The sequence below is a fragment of the Dermacentor silvarum genome, chromosome 1, assembly GCF_013339745.2.
Source record: "Dermacentor silvarum isolate Dsil-2018 chromosome 1, BIME_Dsil_1.4, whole genome shotgun sequence".
Classification (NCBI taxonomy): Eukaryota; Metazoa; Arthropoda; class Arachnida; order Ixodida; family Ixodidae; genus Dermacentor; species Dermacentor silvarum.
The window spans coordinates 17,734,093-17,756,685 of record NC_051154.1 but is presented as its reverse complement, the minus strand read 5'-3'; the positions used below and the strand labels follow the sequence as shown (position 1 = coordinate 17,756,685).

The 22,593-nt window shown below is 45.2% G+C and overlaps 1 protein-coding gene across 1 annotated transcript in view; it reads left to right on the top strand.

The window, feature by feature from the left end:
* The window catches only part of LOC119457459 (E3 ubiquitin-protein ligase KCMF1-like), an 83,365-nt gene that overhangs the window by 48,953 nt on the left and 11,819 nt on the right, over positions 1-22,593 (top strand). The window contains exons 5-6 of the mRNA XM_037719028.2: positions 10,085-10,244; positions 14,308-14,587. Coding sequence (XP_037574956.1) covers positions 10,085-10,244; positions 14,308-14,587 — 440 coding nt within the window. The remainder of the gene's footprint in view (positions 1-10,084; positions 10,245-14,307; positions 14,588-22,593) is intronic.

The following is a 22,593-nucleotide window of genomic DNA, read 5'->3' as shown; positions in this document are numbered from 1 at the left end:
TATAGCAAATTTGTAGACAGCTATACAAAATAAGGATAGTAGTTTTATCGAACGTGTAAACTTGCAAGCATTTGCGTACCAACTAAATTAACAAGCAACAAGCATAGTGTCAAGCACGCAGAAGCAAACTGAACGCATCTCACTCGATGACCGCGGAAACTCGCTGTCAAAGCGCTGGAGTGTGGAAGCGCGGCAGCAGCAGCGAGGGAATAGGTGACCCGTAAAAGAGCGAGGGATTCTGGGATGCGTCGTCTGCTGGCTGCGTCCGGTTCGAGGCAGCGCAGCTAGCGCAGCCGCCGCTACTGCTTCGCCGTTGAAATCTATTCAATCCGGCTTTGTCACACTCGAAAATTACCCGGTTGCAGGTGCCTAGCAAAACCATGGTTGGCTGTTCAGCCGTTGGCTGCTCAAATTCAAGCGTTCAAGGTAAACGCATGTAACTACTGCCTTGCAGCAACCCTTTCTGAGTCGGCTGTGCACAAGCATCAGAGGAATGGCTGTCACTTCCAAAACTGTAACAAGGCAGAGACTATCCGTGAACAAAAAGAAAATGCAACGTACAGTGCCACTTATCAGGCAGCGATTAGCTGTGTAAGGGCCGACACGGAATGATTCCCCAAGATATTTCTTTCCCTAACATTGCCTCAGGCAACCAGAACTATTTCAGTACTTGCGTGCACATATAGAAGTATTATGAAACGAGGTTTTACGGCGCGAATTTAAGTGGGACACAGCGAGATACATACATAATACTCGTAGCCAACTAGCCCTCCTTAGCTCCTTCAGCACAGATAGAGCTAATGCGCAGCTGTAATATGACGGCGATACGGCGCCATTGTTGACAAAAAAGCGAGAATGTCTTACTACGTACCACTTTGAATGAACCTAGAGTTTCGACCGAAAAATGCCGTTGACAGCGCGCGAAGTTATCATTTTCAGCGCTAGCTGCGCCGTTGTACCGACGATGTCTGTTTTTAGCTACGATTACAGAGCAGCATGCAACGCTGTAGCCATCGTCTCAGCACCCGATTTTCTAAGTAATGCTTCTATACGCTTGATAAATTATTGGATAACGATAACTTTTTCACCTGTTTGACTGACCCGCAGGCAGAGCAGTCAGTGACGGTGCGTCCAAGCAACGACAAATGTCGTAGAGCTAAACCTGGCAGAAACAAAAAAGGCCGACAAAACGAAAAACAGTTCCTTTATGAATAAAAGCGTATCCTTGCCTTTCTTGGCTCACCATCGTCGCGCCCAGAGTGAACTGAAACCTAGAAATCAGCTGCATGAATGGTTTGACCTTGCTGGTCGACAAAGCGGACGGAAAGCTTCGCACGACTGACAGTTGAAACCACGTAGAAAAACACGTGCGCCGGGCATGCCGCCGCGTTGTCCGTCGAACTGGAAGCTGCTAGCAGACGGCGTGCCCCACAATTCCCTGCGATTGCTCGTTTAATGGGGCACCTATAGAGCGCGCGCCATCCTCCAGTCTTGGGAGGCCATGCCCACTCTTCCTTGGCTGACAAAACGCTCCAGAGGACGACAATTTCTCTTTTTTCTTTCTTTTTGCGGTCAGCACTCGTCGTCATAATAATTTATTGTAGGATCTCCTTTTTTTTTCTTTCTAAAGTTTCAGTTGCTATATTGAAGGTAGTGTGTACTCTGAGCAGGTGTCTCGGAGATGCCGCGTGTCTCGGTGATTGGCGCCACCTCCTGTGCCTTCGCGAGAGCCAAGTGGTGCGAAGTATATTTCTTCTATCTCCATGGCGAACTCCATGGCGAACTCCATTGGCGGAGATTGCCAATGCGATGACGCTCATGTTGACTGTACACAGAGATGTCACTTTTGCTCAAATCCAAGCAAGTCTGATCCCCTCCAAGCGTAGTATGAGGCAGGGCATTAGAGAGTTTTAGATTAGGGGGACGCAAGCATAGGGGCCCCCTAGCGTTTGGGGCCGCGGTACTGCGTATGCGCAGACCGGCCTGCCCGTGCGCAGTACCGCGGCCCCAAGCACTAGGGGGCCCCTACGCTTGTGTCCCCCTAATCTAAAACTCTCTATTATTAGCAATTTTTTTAAGCCACAGTGAGTGGCTGAATCAATTTTATTGTTTTTGGCTGAACGAGATTTTCGGACCATTTTTCGGTCCCCGTGAGCTCAGGAAAATCTGTCGACGACTGTATGGAGCACCCTAACCGAAGAGCCGCACGTTGCTGCCAGCTGGAAACTACGAATTATCCGAATAGTCGCGCGAGCTATTCAGATTGTCTGGTAGAATTTGCATTGAAAATGACACGAGATCACTTAAATTATTCGAATTAACCAAGTTCGAATTATCAAGGTTTTACTGTATGTAGGTCTGTGCAATGAAAAGTAAAAGTACAAAAGCACCATTTTCACATAATCGCATCACATGGAACCACTTCCTGCGTCATATCAAAGGCACAGGTCATGTTAAATAATCCAACTCTTCATTAGTGAGGGCAATTGATGACACATTTGCACACGCATTGCCACATTGTGTTATCTGACTAGCCTCAATTATTTCTATGGTGGTTCTTTCGCCACTTCTGTCTGTAATTACACAGCCTTCAAAATTTAGTCTGCCACCACACTTTCTGCAGTGTACTCCCAAATTCCTTTCTGTGTCCCACCTTACATTATTGTCATATTCATGCAGGTGGTCATTCACCTAATGTCTGCTTTGCTCCACAGAGTATTTGCTGCACGAAAGTGGAATCTTGTTTACAATATCTTCTGCGGATCTGATGTATGACCTTCTATGTTTAGTTTGGCAGCCACATGGTACTTTTGGTCTTTTGTTTTGCATAAGTCCAGCAGCTTTTGTGGGTTCTAGAACAAGACAGATGTTCACCCACAGGCCCATCCTTTTCAGGCCATGTAACGCACCGTGGATATATAAAGCAGACCTGCCACCTTCTGTCCCCGTTTTTTTCAGTTGGGTCTGCTTGGGCTCCCTTGATTCTACATCATATGTTTTTCATTTTTCAGGACACCTTGAGAAACAAATTTACATTGTTGAATTAAGTTAAAATATATAATTGTATAAATTATATAAATGATGTAAACATTATATATTTAAATATATTTAGTACAACATTATGTTTAGTGCATGTTCACACCTTCCTTCAGCCTGACGCCATAATCTAGAATGATTCATTGTATTTCCAATTCTTCTTAACCTGTTGCACTGAGTGGCTGAACCCAATTACAGTGGCACAGCTTCATCCAATCCCCTTAACGAATGGCAAAAAGAGTAGAAAGTGAAACAAATATTTTTCAACATGTAGCCCTTGGACTACATGCTCTAATAAAAACCAGCAGGCTTGTGTTACAAATTACTTGAAAATAGCTGGTTTTCTCACAGCTTGGTATTTTTGTTCATTAGATTGTATTGGAAACTGCTGGGAAGTTGTTTACGTATGCTACTTCAGGTTTCATATCTTGGCTGCATGGATACAGCAAGCTAATTGTGGTAACTAAATTATGCAAGCAAGTCAGGTCTGGGCAATTCAAAAGGAAAGATTCGAACAAAGTATTATCCTCACGTTATAGCTGGGCTGTGTCGTGCTCACTGCCTGGAGAAAGCATTTTGTGCAAGTGTGGACTGGCTCATCCTGAAATGCAGCTGCATCGGATACTTGTCAGTCATAAACAGTGCCTTTTTCTTTTCTTTTTTTTTATACTGTCACTGTCACTGCAGAAATAATTTTCTCTCATGCGCGAGTGGAAAATGACCATCATACTTCTACCGTCCTTTGTGCAATGGCTGGACAGTTGCACTGCTGCTGAAAATCACCACCAGAAGGCCAAGTTGTGACACTGACTTTGCACCTCAAAGATATTGCACCAATATCAACGTAAACTTCATCAAATACAGGCCTAGCTTTTCACACTGGGAGCAAGTGACTGCACTCTTTTCTTGACGCATCAACAGCTTTTGACGCACATTTTCAGTCTCTATCAAACGCAAAGTAGCACAGTCTTGTAACGGTTCGCTTTCCAAACCTTTACAAGACTGCGCCCCTAATTTGCACATGTGTAAGATACATAAGGTACTAGATGATGTTTACCTATGAGACGGCTGATACCACTCGCGCGGGGATGCGTTGTCACATAGTATTTTGCAAATTTTTGCGGGCTTTCCTTTTTGTTGGAAAAAAGACCACACAAATCCTACGTTGCTTTAACCCTTTCAGTCTTGTTTTTTTAGTTATGCACCCCCAGCGTTAGGCTTTTTCCTCGGGTATTATAAAACGAACACAACGGTTCAACACCTATAATGGCTTTCATTTCATCTGCAGGCGTTATGAAAATGTTCCCATTTTGCTCAGCATGCCAAGCGCTTTCTTTTCCGAAGCTGTCCGACATAATAACAGGAAATATTTCTAGTGTTATCAGATCCCCCGGTTGTTTTCATTTGGGAATGCGCTTTTTCCCCATGTTGCAAGCCGTTATCAGCTGTGAATCGCTTCTTCTTCCATTTGATGACCCTTTGACTGCACACATAGTTTTTGTAAATGGAAATTGCGAGATTTTTGGCTGGCACACCTTCCCTATTTTGTTTTTTTTTTTTTTTTTTTTGGGGGGGGGGGGGACTTTTTAATATTCTAGCTCCTGTGCGTGTTCTATGTCAATTTCTGCACCAATGTTGCAAGCATCTTCTAAGCATTATAAATCTTTATCAAGCTCTAAAGCAGATTCATCATCGCTGTCATCAATAAAATCTTTTGTAATCTCTTCTTTCGATACGAGAAATTTGAGTTGTTTTACAGCCATAATTTTGGAAAATAAAAGCGTTCATCTAAAAGGAAACTGGCCACACGTAAGGGCACACAGTATAAACATTTATTCATTTCAAGGAGTTATTAGAACATAAAAGTGCTACCCTCAAGCGAGCAGTGCCCTAATGGCATCCATCATTCCGTCGGGGCATACTGGGACACATATGTCCCAATGCCTCTTTCTCTTTAAAAAAGTTGTTTATACTAGTTTAAATTCAAGAATCTTGGTTTGTTAGAATCCCTTGATCACTGCACATTATATTTCGCGCATTATCTTCCTTCATTGATTAGAAAAATCGGCAAACCAACAACTTCATTCGATACGTTGAAGGGCCCCTTTATGGCGCAACTCCACCAACATTCTGTCGGCATTTTATCATAGTGCTGCCAACCGAAATAAAGTATTTTGATAACAAAAGCTCACTAGTTCTGTAAATTGCCGTCAATAAGTTTTTAGGGACAAAATGTATTTGTCGGGGCGTGTTTCGAATTCGGGGTCACATGTGTCCCATGTACGTTATGGAGTTAAACTTATATTGTTGCTTGTGCATAAGAAAGAAAAAAGAAATACTTGCGACTACTATGAACACAAACCTGTCAACATATAGCGGGTTCCATTCATATAATGCCCATATTTATATTTTTTCTTTGCCAGAGTTACTTGGCACAGCCAGTATGTAACCTAATGTTCTTCAAAGTGAAAGAGCACTAGTTTTTGATCTGCCTTTATTTGACTCATGTAGAGCATTACCAAAACGCATATCTTCTGCTCCAAAAGAGTTTTTTTTGGGGGGGCTCCCTGTTGTTGTCCTCCTTCTCTAGTTCCTCCCCCCCCCCCCCCTACTCTTCTTGTATTGCTTTTTTTTGGTGTGAATAATTATTACTCGAAACAGCCATCAAATAGACTCGATGAAAAAAAAGAAAACATGGGAGGGAGAAAGGAGCTGGAAATTATGAACACCATAACTTCCATTCTAAAAAGTAATGATTACTTGCACGTTACTTTACTCCCAACTTTTATTAACATTGCATAAAAGCAGTGAATGGACGAAGTTTACCTGGCTCTACACACTACACAGTTTTGTGCACAAGCATGATGGTACTATACCTCCCACAGAAGTAGTCAGTCAAACCACGGCCGGGCTCAACTGGCGCGCGCACTCACTTCTTACGGCCTTCTCGCCTGCCGGGAAACAATGGGAGAGTTTCTCAGCACGTTTTGCCACTTGTCGGCAGGTAGGGGCGCTGCGACCCTGACCCTTCCTGCCCTGCTCCGCGTGCTTGCGCTTGCCTTCGCGCTCGCACAATGTTTTCCCGCGCATTTTATTCGGTGCTCTGTCAGTGTTGTTCAGTATGCAGTAATTTGTGGGCTCCTGAAGATGGTCGTGTACAGCCTTTAGTACGCGCAGCCACACTGTTCATTGCGCATCGGTATATGTATAATTGCTGTGATGGTGTATTGCTGTATTCCATATTGCAAGTCCCGTTCCGGGAAAACACCCGGTGTTTATTTTCACCAGTTTCCAAGCAATGAGTTTCTAGCGCTTTTGGACAAGATAGTGTTGTTTTCTTTTTTTTTTTTTTTTTTTTTTTTGCTTTTTTCGATAAAGCCTTCGAACACCTGCCATGCAGGAAGAGCAGTCCAGCCCTATTTACAACGCGCTCCCATCTTGTGCTGCCCTGAAGGTGTTAACACGACAACAGCCATGTGAGACAATCCGCAAATCTAATTGCCGAGAAGTTTCTGAGAATACTCCTTGTAAATCTCTCAAACCAACTGACTAACGAAAACGACAAGCCTTCGGCCTATGTACACAAGCCCCCAAGGAAACACTTTATATTGTAATTGTGAATAAGACACATTTGGTGAGCTACTGTGTCCACAAGAGTTTTCGCCTGAAAGTATGGCAACCATACTTCCCGAACTCATTCACGCACGACTTGTGTAATCTCGACGACAGGGGCTTCGCAAAAAATTACAAAATCGATAATTTAAAACGAGGTGTAATATATTTTCAAATAACCATCCAATGTTTGCCGTTGTATTGCTAACAATATAGTGAAAATATGTAAACAAAAATCACAATTTGTAAAGTCTCATTATCATAGCAGCCTGCCTATAAACATTGCCATAACTTGTGAATGCCATTTTGTTTACCTGTAAAGACTGGGAATGCAAGACTATGGTGGCTAGCACCATAGCAAGACTCGAATGACATTTGGTATGAATGTCATTTACTGCAAATGACATAACATGTGCCGTGTGACAGGGGTATAAGTGCATACGAGCAATAAATATTTATTTTCATTCCTCACAATGCATATGCATTTGATGGCGGAGAGCTGTTCTCCCGGTGCATGTATCTCCATGTTTCCCAGTGAATTTAAAGAAGCTCGATGTATTAATACGGTTACACTGCATGCATTTATAAGAAGCCTAGATGAACAATTTACGCGTCCTCTACAATTAGGTGACTTGTTCTTGAATGCGCGGTGAGGTAAGAAGCGCGCCCGACCCCATCTTTCAGCGTTGCACGCGCTGCACAGATCGGCTGGGAACAGCTGAGCAGGGTGAGGTCGCAGCGCCCCCCACGAAGCAGCGGCGATAGGCAAGAACTAGCCCCGATGCAAAGGCTGTAAGAAGCGCGCGCGCGCGCCAGTCGAGCCCGGCCGCGGTCAAACATGCACAATCTAGTGTGAACTGTATTACTGCTGAAAAAACTACTCATCTGGACAGCTGCGTGTCAGTGATTGTATTCATCATCATCATCAGCCTATATTTTATGTCCACTGCAGGACAAAGGCCTCTCCCTGTATTCATTAAAGTTCAATTGTAAAGTGTTTATCTTCACTATTGCTTTTCAAAATTTTCTTTGGTCGTCTTTCCTCATTTTCTTGTGAAGAGATCAGGCAGCAAACAAAAATTTGCTTAAAGTGTATGCTGGAGGGGGAAGAGCGGTGTTGTAATGTACAAACGCTATGTAAACAACATTGTGATTGCTCAATGCTGCGGTGTTTATGGGTTTGGTAAAGGTGCTCCCAGTTAAAGTTAATAGAAAGTTGGAAAAAATCGTGCATATGCGATTTCCTGGCACGTCCAAAGTGCTCATCGCTAATGAGCATAGTATGGCTGGTTCAATTCATCGGCAAATATATGGTGAAGCGTTATTAAGAAGAGGAAACAAATACGGAGCACCTGGCTTTGCCTGTCTCAACATGCACATCTGCGAGGCTGCTGTGTGGGATGCCTTTTCTGCATCATTTTGGTGGAGGTGCTGGGTACAAGCATGGAACTTTGCAGCGGATGTCACCTACCTGCCGCCTCGATGGCCAACGAAGCAATGTCTCAGCAGTTGGTGCCGGGACGTTGTCTTGTATATATATATACTTTAGATATTAATATTTTTTTTCAGATTTCACAAATATCATAAGGAAGCACTACAGTTTTGTGCACAAGCATGATGGTGCAATACCACCCACAGGAGTAGTGGGTCAAACATGCGTAATCTAGTATGAACTATATTACTGAATTAAAGTATCAAGAAACTACTCATCTGGACATCTGCATGTCAAAGTGATTGCATTCATTAAAATTCACTTGTAAGGTTGAACTATAGAAGCAATACATTGCTAGTCCCAACTTACAAACGCGCTTCAGTTCGATGAAGCGGCGAAAAGCAAACAAGTTGTCAGTGCCTCTCATATTCAACTGGAATGAAAATTGTCACATTTCCCATCATTCACTGATTGCACATATTTTGCTTGTTGTGCTTGTATCGCATTTGCCTATGTAGATCTTCATACTTTATCAGGCCAGCTGGTTAAGAGGCAACTGGCACTATCAACAACATGAAATCTGTGAGCTTGCACCATTTTACTGTAACCAAGTGATTTTTTTGGACCTGAACGAGACTACAACGGTACCTAAAAAAATCAAGCAAGACGAAGAATTCAAATTTAGAGAACTAATTTTTCTTTTCAAGTTAGTAACTACAACAATCTTACTTAAAATTTTTGTTAATCATGTGCATATGTTGTTGCAAGATGACAAAGTGTGGAGTTTGAGCTACTCAACTGCACATTGCCGGAAGCCAACAAATTTGAGAGCATGTGGCATGCAACATTTTTCACTTGTGCCTTTTAATTGCGCAAGTGAATTAGTTGCTACTGTTATACCGCAGACTGGCATGACATCTGATAATTCATGGCCACTGCCGAGCCTCTTCACCATCAGAAGACTACATAGCTCAAATGCCACCTCCAAAAAAACAAAGCAAAAATTGAGATGGCGATAATGCAGACTGATTAGAGGGTACCACATTGTTGTTGATTCAATCCAAATCGCTTCATCAGAACCTTGATAGACAATCTGCTGCCAAGTCTTCTTGGCTGCAGTGACTGCATTCTGACGGTGGTTATGCAAAAATGCTCATTTATCGAATATTGGATGGACCCCAGGTCAAAAATTAAGCCCTCCACTACGGCATCTCTGCTCAGCAGCCGTGACTACTCTGCTTCATCAGTTGATGCACTGTTTGCACATGTAAATGAAGAAAATAAAACAGTATTTTCCTCCTGACTTCCGGGTTGGATTTAGGTTCACAGATTTTCCTGAAACTTTCAAGATATGATGTGTAGACAACAAAGATGAAAACTGATGCTTATTATTTCAGTAATGTCCATGGTTTTAGTATGGCACGATGTCCAATACTATATTGGACACTGGAACTTTATCGGGTAAATTGTGAAGTAGTAGGCTTGTAGCAATGCAAAGCTACTTTACAGAAGAAAATTGTTGCGAATGCTGGAAGAACCGTTTATTAATCAACATTTTACAAATATGAAACAAAATGCAAAGTGGGCCCTAATTTCTGGCCCTAAAGGGGCGCAGAGATTTCTTTTGATACAAGGAAAATATCGGGTATTTCACATATGGTGGCAACCACACAAAACAAACTTGGTTTTTAAGGGATATAATTTTTAAAGAAATGGCATAAAGAACAAGTGACAGCTCTTATCCTCCACTATAGCCAACTTAGATTGTATTTATAAAAAACAATGAATATATATCTATTTTCGAGAGTATAAGCTGATACACTTGTGTCTAAACATTTTTAAAAATGCCAACTTGAGGCGATTTTATTTTAAACCCTCGTATTTGCATCATTCGTGATGCCCAATTTCTAGTTTCCAAAAGGCTGTCTCATTGCCTTGGTGTGGAGACCATGTGTTCTTTGTGGGAATATGCAGCCTTTTCATTGGGAGTGTGTATTAATGCAGGATGAACCTTCGGGATCCCGGCATGTGCGTAGGATTCCTCATCCAGCTGGCAGGGGCATGAGTAGTGCTCGAGCTCGGCGCTCTCAAATGCAGTTCTCTTCCACGGGAGGTCTCTCTGCACTGTCTCCTAGCAACAGAGACTCTATGGATCCAATAGCCGGTAAGGACATGAGCTTTAGAATGTTACAAATTGCCATTTTTGAGACATACTGGTTAGGGACGTGGCATTGGCCAGTGAACACCTGTCATAGTTCCATTAATTCGGCTCCAGTTAATTCTATTCCAACTGAAGGCCTTGATGGTGGTAATACATGAGCCAAATTTCTATGAGCCAAAACTTTCGCGATTTTGATCCTGAAATTGGCCTTCACCAGATAGTTACAACTTGAATGATCAGCATGCATGTGCTTGACCTAAATGGTGACCCCACTAGCGACCCCTATGGCTACATCAACTGTCTTGGCGGTGAGACAGTGAATGCGTCAGAGGCAAGTTACCTCCTGGCGAGTACCCAAATTATTGGCCTAGCGTCGGCAGATTTTGAAGCAAAAACAGCAGCTCACAATTATATAATATATCCCGTTTTTTCCTGTTAATTGGTCCACAAATTGCTGCATGTTCCATTTCAATACTAGACCAAAGCCGCAGTTGGGGTGTTAACAACGAACTACCATGAGCACCAGTGTTAGTGCCATTGACAACACCAGATAGCTACTTTACCAAGATTTCACATAAAATGACTATGACATGCTGCTTTCAGGCTTCAATTATGAAAGCTAATTGAAAAGGGAAGCAGCAACAAAGTCATGTCATATGTTTACGATGCTCCGGAGACTTGCATGAATCCACAAGGTGAACTGACAAAGTGGTTACCATCCTGTTTGCGATGGTTGCAGACTTGTTCAAGAAATCTGGAATATCACAGTGGACCTCATGGAGGACAATGTTTTGGTCTTTGTGCAGCAGTAAAAATCTGAGGTTGTTGACGATATTACTATAACACTTTGAAGGTCGCATTTTTTGCTTCTAGAAATGCATTCCCCCACGGTCACATTTTTGCATTGCACATGCGTACAAATTTTGCACATTGCACAAATCTTTCAGTGACTTATTTGAGAAGAAACAAGTAAATAATTTTTGAGGTGGCATTAAAGGAAAAATTTTTTTGTGTGCAGTATCATATATGGTGTATACATAGACTAGCATATTTTTTTGACAAATGTAATAAAGTTCAGACAACTTATAATAGGTTTCACTAAACTAGGGCATCTATTTTGTAACATTTTATTTCATTTTTCATTCTTGTCATGTCACGCTGAGGGGCTGATCCCAGCAAAGACAGCGGTATGGCAGCCTTTGAGCCACATCCGAACTAATGCCGAAGGGCCAGAAAAATGGAAAATGAAGTTGATCGTTGTAGAATACAACACCATGCAGGGACATACAACCACAGCGAAAGCAAGTCATGCCATAGGGTAACCTGCAAGAAAACTCAGGGGTGTGCACCCGTCAGAAAAAAAGCTAGTGAGAAACTTGCAGTAATGAATTGTTTGATTGCTAGACAAGATTCTGTCGGTTTTGCATGTCTCACAAGGAGAGGCAAGGGCGGCTGTGTCATTGGTTTATCGAGAGCCCATGTGTAAACAAAGTAATCTTTGTTTCTTAATCTTAAGACACGACAGTGTCCGGCTGCAGTAACGGCTTGGCGATCTCTGAACTGCACCGTCTGTCTAGTTGAGTGATTCGTATGGTGAGCAGTGGCTTTTACCATGGCATGCAGCTTGCTGTGTCTTTTGCTTTTATCAAGGCCGGTGAGGTGCGCAGGAGTGGAAGGTGTGCCTTGCCGTGTGATGATGCGGCGAAGGCTTTGGCAGATCTATGCGTGTAGGGGTGGCGATAGTGTATCGCCACAGAGGCTTGCCACAAATTGACAGGACAAGTTGGCAGTGTTCCATCACTTTAGAGTGCCAGTCGCCTTAAATTGTATCAAGATGTTCCAAAATGACAAACGCTAGTGGATTCCAGCATGCTACTATGCCGATTCTAGGCACCCTGCTTCATGGGGTTCTGCATAGGAGCAAGTTCACATGAGACAGGTCCAATACTCAAGAACCTGCAATGAAAGAGCTTGATCATAGTTAAGAAATGCGATAGAAGAGAGAAGTTCTGTGCAGTAGCGTCACATGACACTGCTGCCACTAAAATGCAACGAAACATTACACTTTTCTCCAAAGGGACCGCATTGCACCCTAGTCTCTAGGCTTTATGCTACATGCACTGCCCATCCCTTCACTTCATCCTCCTCTCTCAATTTTCCCACCTGCCAACTACTTCTAGTTTTGGCCACAGCACTGTAATGGTGTGTGAACATGTCAGAGCAGCTGTCCCAGTCTTAATGATAGATAGCACTGTTTTGTCTGGACAAAATTGTGATGTCAGTTTTTCTAGAGTAGTAGTCGCTGTTGTTAGAACAGCATTTACTACTAGTGCTTATGCATCATGTACAGTGTAGACCGCTTATAACGTAAGTCGCTGGAGTCGCGAATATCCGCACTATAAGTGGTACCGCACTATAACCAAAGCAACAATTTTCAAGGCCCGCACATATGCAAAACATGTGCACCGAGCCGCCACGCGTATGCGACAGTCGAGGAATGCGGCTAGAACGTTTGCATTCAATTTAAGTTGAATCTCGTTAATTCGAACCAAATCATGCGGCGGCGCCTCCGACTGGCATTGCTCCGGCACCACCATAGAGTAAAAGCTTAGGAGAGAACCCTCAATGTCCCGCGTGAACAAAACACAAAAAGGGGGGGAATAAAAACACGGTTTAAAATTTCACCCTCTCTCAAATGGCAAGGTCGCCGATTCTGCGTTGCGCCGGAACGTGTGTACATGCCGACGTCTCAGCCACGCTACCGTAGCCACGCGTAGAAAATGGCAGTGAACCCTTCTTTCTCCTTTATGCTTCCTCTACTTTCTAGTCACGTGTTGACCTTGCACGCTGCGGCTACGGCGCAGAGGGAAGCAGCGGCGCTGTCCCACGCCGGCCAACGAAACTGCCCACGCCAGCAAACGCCCGCTTCCCAATAACGGCAGAAAACGAAACTTCGGGGAGCTGGCTCCGGGCAGTCTGTAGCGGCGGCGCCTGCACGGCAGCGGGCGCGCGCACGGTGACAGTCGAAAGTGAGGGAGCTCCGAGGGAGGTCGAGGGGAGCCACCGAAGCGGCGGAGTTGCCGAGGCGAAATCCGCTTCCCTGCCGCCCTCCTCCCTAACATTCCACGGTCTCCGTGTGCGGCCGTCGCTGTGCCGTGCCGGCGCCGCCCGCTCCCTGAAGTTTCGTTTACTGCCGTTATCGTGAAGCGAGCGTTGGCCGGCGTTGGCAGTTTTGTGGCCCTCGCTCGCTATGCACCGTGATATTTAACGAATCGCACTCAAGATTCTGATTTCAGCCTCACTGGCTGTTCGTTCGCACCACGTGCCCTTCTCCTCCACTTTGTCTCGTCTCTCTTTCTTCCTCGAGCACTCCTTGGGGCGCCCGTTTGAGGGGAGTGTTCCCTGTCTCCGCTGACTTCCGTACTCCCAGGCAGCAGCACTGTAACCGGTATTTCGTTTCCCGCAACTGCACTATAAGCGATACGTGTGTACATAAAGTGCTATGGGAAAATTAACGGGAGTCTGAAAAGACCGCACTATATCCAGTCCTGCACTATAAGCAGTTACGTTATAGGTGGTCTATACTGTAGTTAGCAGGCTGTGGGCCTGAAACCTTCAGCGTGCAAGGTTCCTTTGAGGTAGCTAACTGCCTCATGCATTTGAAATGATACAGTGATTAAGTTTTACTGTGAATTTTCTGAAGCTTGACCTGAGCAGTTCCAGTTCTCAGACTTCAGAGGCATTCCAACATCCTGGCATGGACCAGCAGTGTTCTCTCGTGCTTATGGTTGCCACTTGTTGCTGATGCTCCTTAGGATCAGCAAAATAGGAATTTGCATTTTGTGTGTGTGTGTGTGTGTGTGTGTGTGTGTGTGTGTGTTTGTGCGCAGAGGGAATAAAGGTTGTGTGAATCTTTACTTGCTTGTTTGATTTTGTGGCCCCTATGGCCCCATGTGTATTGGGAACCTAGGTTTTGTGTGCTAAGTAGGGTATGCTTATGGCATGGAGGACTTGCCTTGTGCATGTGCCAGTTGTGTGCTAGCTCTGTCTCCCTCTATGTTTGCAGAGCTACTGTCACAGTTATCATCAGGTGTGCGGCGCACAGCCACCTTGGCAGCCCCCAGTACGACATCGCAGATTCAGCAGTTGCAGATGCAGCTTCAGCTGGAGCGGCAGCAGGCGCAGGCTGCACGCCAGCAGCTGGAGCGCTTGCCTCGTCGGCAGGCACACCTGGCCAGCCCAGCCACTGCGGCTGCCACACTGCACTGCCCACAGACTGCCACCACACCTGCCTCTGCGCCTAGCGGCGAAGCCACTGCTCCTGCAGCTCACTTTCTGCTCTCCAGGTGTGTACTGTGTCGTCCTTGCTGTTCTAGCACCCAACCAAAATTGTGTGTACTGTTTGCTATGACCACTGTTTAGAAAAGAACCACAGGAGCACAGCGTCCTTTTATTTTCCCCACATTTTGCACCACATGCATGCAGGACTGTGCAGCAGAGCACATGCGGCAAGCCCTTTCTATTGTTTTCTTTCAGTGTGAGATATTTGACTGACTAACTATCATTGAATTTATAAGAATGTAACATGGGGGGGGAGCATGAATTAATGCCAGCTGTGAAGGTGGGAAAGAGTACCTTCCAATTGCTTGAAAAAAAAAAAAATGTCGTAGTTTCGCCCGAAAGTAGTAGAGAGCTATTCGGAGTGGGGATAGTAGTTTTATCGGCTGCATAAACTTGGACACATTCGCTTACTAACTGAATTACCAAGCACGGTGTCACGCACGCACAGGTAAATTAGAAGGCCCTTCCATACAGCTTTGGAAGGGCCTTCTAATTTGCCTACTCGGCCGTTCCAACTTAAATTCAGTCCTAGTTCTCGAAAAGTTCGTTGAAGCGGAAATACCGAATAAAACGCCTTCGTTATGGAGAGACTTCTTTTGTATTACTTTCTATGGGCAGCTGACGGGGAATCGTAAAATCTTCGTTGTGGCAGAAATTTCGTTGTAGAAGCATTCGTTATAGGGGGATTCGACTGTATATGATCGCCAAGAAATGATTTGCTTTGAAAAAGTTATACAGTAGCCGACCGATTTTCCGGACTGCGTGGGGACTGCAAAATAGTCCAAAAAATCGAGCAGTCCTAAAAACTCGCCCCCGCCTCCCCCCCCCCCCCTCCCCCCAAGAGAAAAAAAATGAGGCTTAGAGCGACTTAAGCAAAATGTCGCTGTTTCGCCCAAAAGGCGGAGCATCGATTACTAACTAAATAAGCACGGTGTCACGCGCGCACAGGTTACATGAATACATCTCGCTTGATGACCGCAGGCAAATTGACCTTCGCGCTGTCTATTCCCTAGCTTCAACGCGAACGTCGAAAAAAACAAAAAAAAAAAACAGCGCAAACGAAGCTACTGGCACTCGGCGCACGCCCTTTGAACCCATCGCAGATTGCTTTGAAGACGAGTCCCCCGCGGGCACACACTTCGGCCACGTAGCAGATCGCTTTCAAGATACGGTGCCTGCGCGGCAGCTCCGTCGGCAGCAGCCGCAAGAGCTGAACGCAACTCCCGACCTTCTCAGTCGCCTTCTCCCCGTGCCCCGCGAGGGAACGAAGTCTGCGCGCCTCCGGGAGCAGTTGCCGTCTGACCCTCGCAGGCTTTCACCCGCACACAGCGTACGGCGCAACCGGAACTTAAAAAAAAAAGGAAAAAAAAAAACATTCGGATTCCGCTTAAGTGGTTATGACGATAGCGCTGAGCTGACCGAAAAAAAAAAAAAAAAAGTGCCGCTTTTTAGAACGTTTTGTCGGCCAAGGAAGAGCGGGCATGGCCTCGGAGACGGGCGGATAGCGTCTTGAAGGCTATACAGTGGGGCACTGGAAGCCAAGCCCGGCCAAGCCAGCGGAAAATAGAACATGGCGGCCCCCAAGATCGGGTAGCATGGCTCGGAGCGAGCGATTTAGTCCGCAAAATCGAACCTTGGCACCTAGATTCGTCCGAAAAATCGGTCGCGAAAATGCATTAGCTCTATGGGAATCCTGACGGTACATCTATGAAGTCCGGAATATCCAACAAGTTCGAATTTTTGGAGTCCGATAAATCCGTCGGCTACTGTATGCGCATCATGTCCGCTACAATCCGGTATCATACAATACCCAAAGAAACTACTACGCCAACCGTGGCTGCCACGTTCACAAAATAATAATTAAAAAAAACTGACTACACAAACTACACAATTGCACCGTGTCACCCCGCACGTAAATACAATACCCGACGTGGTTTCTTGGGTCACATCATATAGGCTTGGTTTGGTTTGGTGCATATATGGTATAGCACAACCCACGGGGGATTGGTCATGAATCGGGCGACAGTGGGTAGAAAAGGGAAGAATACTTAAATAGGATTTTCTTATTTAACCCCACAAAGCCCAAACACCATTCCACATCAAATACAATTAAAACAGCGTGTTCACATTATTTCTTGCCATGGAGATATGTTTATTGGTACAAGGAAAACAATGAAATATTATTGCGTAAATAATTAGTGCGGTAATTACTTAATTTGTAATTTATTTGCTGCACTATCGCGACTGTAAACTTCCTCCAACACATCAAAAACCCTAGTACGGGCTCTAGTTTAGGTCATTAGGACATAAATTTGAATTTTTAGGCATCAAATTCAGCGTATCAGAAATGATACGTTTGGCTTTGTGGGTTAAGAATGAGACATGAAATGAATTCTAAACGTTAATATCAATTTTCATGGCATATCTTCAAATTTGAAGTTAATATTTTTGTTTTCATGTTGGCTTGGTCCACAAATTGCAACTATTCATCCTTTTCTCCGTCTGTTATTTTCCTAATATTGGGGATACTTGGAGCTTCGATAGAAATTTTCATCAGCGCGCGCGCGCCGACATGGGCTGGCGTCATGTGACATCTGATGTTAAGAGCCTGTTCATGGTGGAAAAGCTTTTTTCAACGGCAGCAATTCCTACAGGAAGAAGCAGTATCTTCATTGCAGCTGATGACAAAGCAGGGAACATTCTTTTTCTCTTGACCTCGCACGCAAGCATTAGCTGTGCTTGCTGTGAAGCCAGCTCTCCAGGATACCGTCTGTAAATCCTACTCATTCCCCAGTCTAGTCGTTCGGAGCTTAACAATAACGAGAGCAATGTGCCCCTTTGAGAATTTTACCATAATTTTTTGGGGGGTGTCTAGATGCTCTTGGGGGGGGCTGTATAAATCCCTGCATCCAGCGATGAAGGCCGGCGTTATCTTCGGCTGGCTTGCTAGCCCTTTCTTTTCTTGCGGGTACTCACATTCATGCTTTCTTTTTAGGTGCCGAATCAACTTAGATGAAACTCCAACTACAGCATGTGTAGTTTCGGAGCAAAGCTTGCAGCGTGCAGCTTGTTTGTTTTCTTCACGGGTAATTTCAAAAACATTGTTTCTAATGTGCCTGGCGGGCTTACTACGTGCGTGAGACGCTGGGCGCAGGAGCCAGTGCGTTATGGAAGCGTTTATTTGCAATAGAAGGCTGGAAAGGAGGCCGGGGGTGGTAGCACAGAAAGCGTAGGGGGATGCTTCAAAGCATTGTCTAGCATTCACAGTACGAGCGAACTACTAAATGAACCGTTGGGCTTCTCTAGCCGCCAACAGGCACCAGTGCGGCGGCGCCGCCGCCCAGGCTTATCCCCTCCCAACCCCTCCCCCCCACCCTAGAACAGAGTTCTCTAGAGCAGAGCGAACATGGGTTTTCTTTGGCGCGAATCGTCACGTCGGGGCTCGAGGAGGCACCGCCGTGGCCGCAGTTACCGTATTTACTCGATTCTAACGCGCCCTCAATTGTAACGCACACCCGTTTTCTGTGACCGAAAAAAAAATCCTTTACAGCACCGCGCACCTCATGCTTTCATACAGAAATACAACTTTCTCTCCTTTGGAAAAAAACAAAGATTTACTCCCGCTGCACTAAAGTTGCAATGAATAAAAAAAAATCGCAGTTTTGCCCGAAAGGCGAAGCATCGATTGCGATAGCAAATTAGTAGACAGCTATGCGAAATAAGGATAGCAGTTTTATTGGCCATATAAACTTGCAAACATTCGCTTACTAAATTAACAAACACAGTGTCACGCACGCACAAGCAAACATCAACACATCTCGCTCGTTGACCATGGAAACTAGCTGTCAAAATGCGAGTGACGAAGTGCGGCGAGCGAATTGACCTTCGTGCTAGCACGCCTCTCGCTTCAACGCGAAATATAAGCTGTGAAAACACAGCGCGCGGCTGACTCTCCCCGTCGCAGATCGCTTTCAAGATAGGGCTAAGGTGATTGTATCACCGAGTGGACCGTCGCACAATATGTTCCGCTTCGGTCCACTGAAACCCTTCCGCGTTGCTTTGCTGGCGAAAATCCTCTCTTGTTTGTGCTAGTTCCGCACACTAGTTTCAGATTAGCCGAACGCCCGTGATGCGGCCCGATTTCCGTCCGTTTCCGCTCACATGATCACTTTCCTTTTAAATGTGGCATCGTGATGAACTCGGCAGTTCATGCTGATAGAACAAACGCAGAAAAAGGGAAGACAGACAGTAGACTAATGCCCAAGCACAAGTACTGCAACACATGGTGAAAGTTACGGCAGCTAGGCTCAAAGCGCGCACAAGGTGGCCATTTTGAAATGCCGATTGCTATATGGTAGTGCAGATTTAGGGTCGTACTCGATTCTAACGCACACGCAATTTTGGGACCTGTTTTATAGGGAAAAAAGTGTGCGTTAGATTCGAGTAAATACGGTACTTTCGCTCTCCTTCTTAATTCTCCCTCTCTCTTTTTCTGTATGGAGGAAGAGGGCGCACAGTTTATTCTGCTGCGCTGACCTGCATATCTTTGTCAACAGAGTTTCAGGCAAAGGCGTCCAATGTCTAGACAGGGGGGACAGTATTGCAGAAGGGTTGAGGGGGGGCAGGAGAGTGCGAGGTGAGACGGAACGCTTGCAGTGAACACAAGCATTGCGCCAGCGTCAATATGCATCACAATTAGAGAAGCGCATTTTCGAATATGCATCCGATTCGACGACGGCGATAGAAGCAAAAGAAGTCGCAGTTTCGCCCGAAAGGTGAAGCATCGATTGTGATAGCAAATTAGTGGAGAGCTATACAAAGCAAGGATAGTAGCTTAATGGGCCCTATAAAGTTGTAAACATTCACTTACTAACTAAATAGACAAGCACAGTCTCACACGCGCATAAGTAAACATGCACACATCTCGCTCGACCGTGAAAACTCGCTGTGAAAATGCCCCAGTGAGAGCACGTCAGCAACAGCGGGCAAATTGACATTCTCGCTGTCTCTCGTCTCACTTCAACGCGAACTAAACGTCGAAAGCACAGAGCATATGAAACTACCGGCAGTCGGTGCATGCTTTTTGTCCCCATCGCAGATCGCTTTGAAGACGAGGCCCGTGCGGACGTGCACTTCGCCCACATCGCAGATCGCTTTGAAGATGAGGCCCGCGCGGGCGGGCACTTCGTCCACATCACAGATCGCTTTCAAGATACAGCGCCCACACGGCCGCGCTGTGAGCAGCACACACAGCGTATGGCGCGCGGCAACAATTTTATCGCCGTTGGACTTCATACGGAACCTCACGGCGATGCCAAAGGCAGAAATGCGCTTGGAGTGTCCATATAATTGATCCTGCAATAAAACAAAGTGAAGGGGGGGGGGGGGGGGGGGGTGACAGCAGCCGGCCGGGTCGAAGGCGCCGCCGAGGTAAAAAAAAAATCACAAGGCGTAAGTGGGGAGTATGCCGCCGCCGTAGTTCCGTTCGACGGACACCAATGGCACAACAAACTTCGGAGCTACTCGCTCTATAAGGACAGAATTGTAGTAGGCGCGTTGATTATAAATGTACCGTGCCTGTAATTAGCCAAGCCATTTTAAAAATACTGCATTATTCTGAAATTCGAGGCTCTAACTTGCTAATGTTTAAATGTGGGCTGGTAGGTTCTTCGGCATATTTTGGCAAAAAACAGCGCGTATACGAAAACACTCTATTTTCGGAAAAAGACGTAATTCCATTCCATTCCGGGGTTGTGAAAACGTAGAACGATTCCGGAGTCATTCCAATTTCGGAGTGGTAACTCTGCAACACTGCTTCCCAGCAATGCATTTCTGTTCAAAAGTGAAGCCGATTTTAAGGGGATCGGCGTAAGCTTAGGCTTTGTAAGCTGGCTTTCCCACGTTCGCTGTTGCAGTGAAGGCCACTGAAATGAATATGCGATGCGAATGGGGCCCGATAACGCTATCGCATTCCGCTCTTAAAGGGACACTAAAGGCAAATATTATTTCAACGTGGACTCTTAAAATATGATACCAGAAACCTCGAAGCGCTTGTTTCATGCCAAGAAAAGACTTATTTAAAGAGAGAATTGCGTCTGAAGCGTCCGCGTACCTCTAACGCAATTCAAATCGAGCGCCGAGCGAGGAGTGGTGATGTCATGGCCGCCGGTGAAAAACGGCGCCCGCAGACGGCGCTACGGCTTTTTTTGCAGAAAGCGCAAACGCGCGGCCAGAAACAGAGCCAAGACAGAGCCGACAGCAGTGCGAAAGGGGAAGTATGGTGGCTAGCCACCATAGCGGAAGGTAGAGCACGCCGAATTGTGAACACGGTGATCGTCGACGCTCGTCGCCAACTAGTTGACGATCCTGACAATGACACATTGGCTTGCGATGCTGGGCTCGATTTCAGTGAATTAAGCTCCGATGAGCGTGACATGCTGCTGAGGGCTCGCGCTGCCGGCGTCGTTGCCTACTATACGACGGTGGCCTCGACACCGGCTCTTCCGAGCGCGAGAGCAGCGAGGACTCCAGGAATGCGACGTCGGGCGACGAAGCTGGACGTGCCGTCACTACTCTCAAGCTGCTAGCAAATTCAAGTGCGAGTTTAGCGAGCCAGCAACACCAGCGCAGTCATGGAGGAAGGAAAAGCTTTTCCTCCATGAGCGCAGCACTACACGATAACGTAACTTCTGAAACTCAAAAGCGAGCGCGGCGCAGAGTCGAGCGAAAACGAAACCTTTTGACCGCCCGCGTCGTTATCAAGTGTAACGCCAAAAATATATTTTTTTCTAAGAATCTAATAGAAGTAGACAAGTAGCATTTTCTTCAGTCCTATAATCCAACGAAACAATCTTTTTAATACGAGTGGTTGAGTACTAGTGACATATTTTCTTTGAGGAGTGCCTTCGTCATCGGGTAAGTACCGGAATGTCCCTGGGGAGTCTCTTATCATGTCCTGCATTTACCTCAATTTCTGGATTACTAAAGCTCTGTTCGCGATTATATTGACGCCTTAGACGTTGTAGAGCATTGCTCTATCACTTTAGCTTTATTTTTTATTTCACTTTAGTGTCCCTTTAAAGGCAAAGCTTAAGTGTCCTCCAATTTTTTGTACCGTCGTTGGCGTCGAGCGAACGAGGGGACGTCCCTTTTGTGAAGTGCGCCGATGTCTGCGCGAGCGCCTTCCCGCCTGATTAACTTACCTTTTTTTCCGGAGAATTTTCCGTATTTTCCGGCGAATTGCCGCGCGACTGGCCGCTCGAGGCACTTTGCGTGTATTCGCAGGCTTCTTTCACGCTCGGAAAAACACTTTTATATAACACGTATTGAGCAACAAAAAACTGTATTGGGAGTTTTTCATGTTGCTCCACAATTTTCTCATTGACACTTTCATAATTATGACAGTACTTCTTCAGTTAGATAATTAATTACAATTAACTAATTAGATCTCAGTAAAAAAAATTACTGGCGGCTACTACACTGTGCTGGAAACAATACGCACTAGGTTTGCTTCGCGTAACGCTGTTCCTCTTTTTTTAAATCGTGCTGCGTGATAGCTGGGACACCTTGTATAATGGGAAAATATAACAAATTATAACATGATACCATGTATATAATATAGGCCAGATAATTGCACTACAAAGAGAAAGAATGATACTAAGACAGCATAAAACACCATGAAAATGGTTTGTTAGGGATATATCTATGACGTAAGGGAACAGAAATGTGAGTGTAATTGTTTTTTATTGCAAGTAATTGTACTTTCATGTGTGTTTAGTGTCGTGGGAACGTATGCCAAGGCTTGATGTTTATAAGTAGTGCTAAAACACGGTACAAACCATTTGTCTGTATTTCTTGTAGGAACTGTAATGACATGATGTTCTAGGCATGACAATGATGTAATGAAGTTGGAGAGCTGTCTATTTTAAAAATAGTGTGTACGCCAAATGAAATGTATAAAGGCTCTCAGCTCGTATTATATTGAACTCTTAGAATGCTTTGCGCGTTGTTC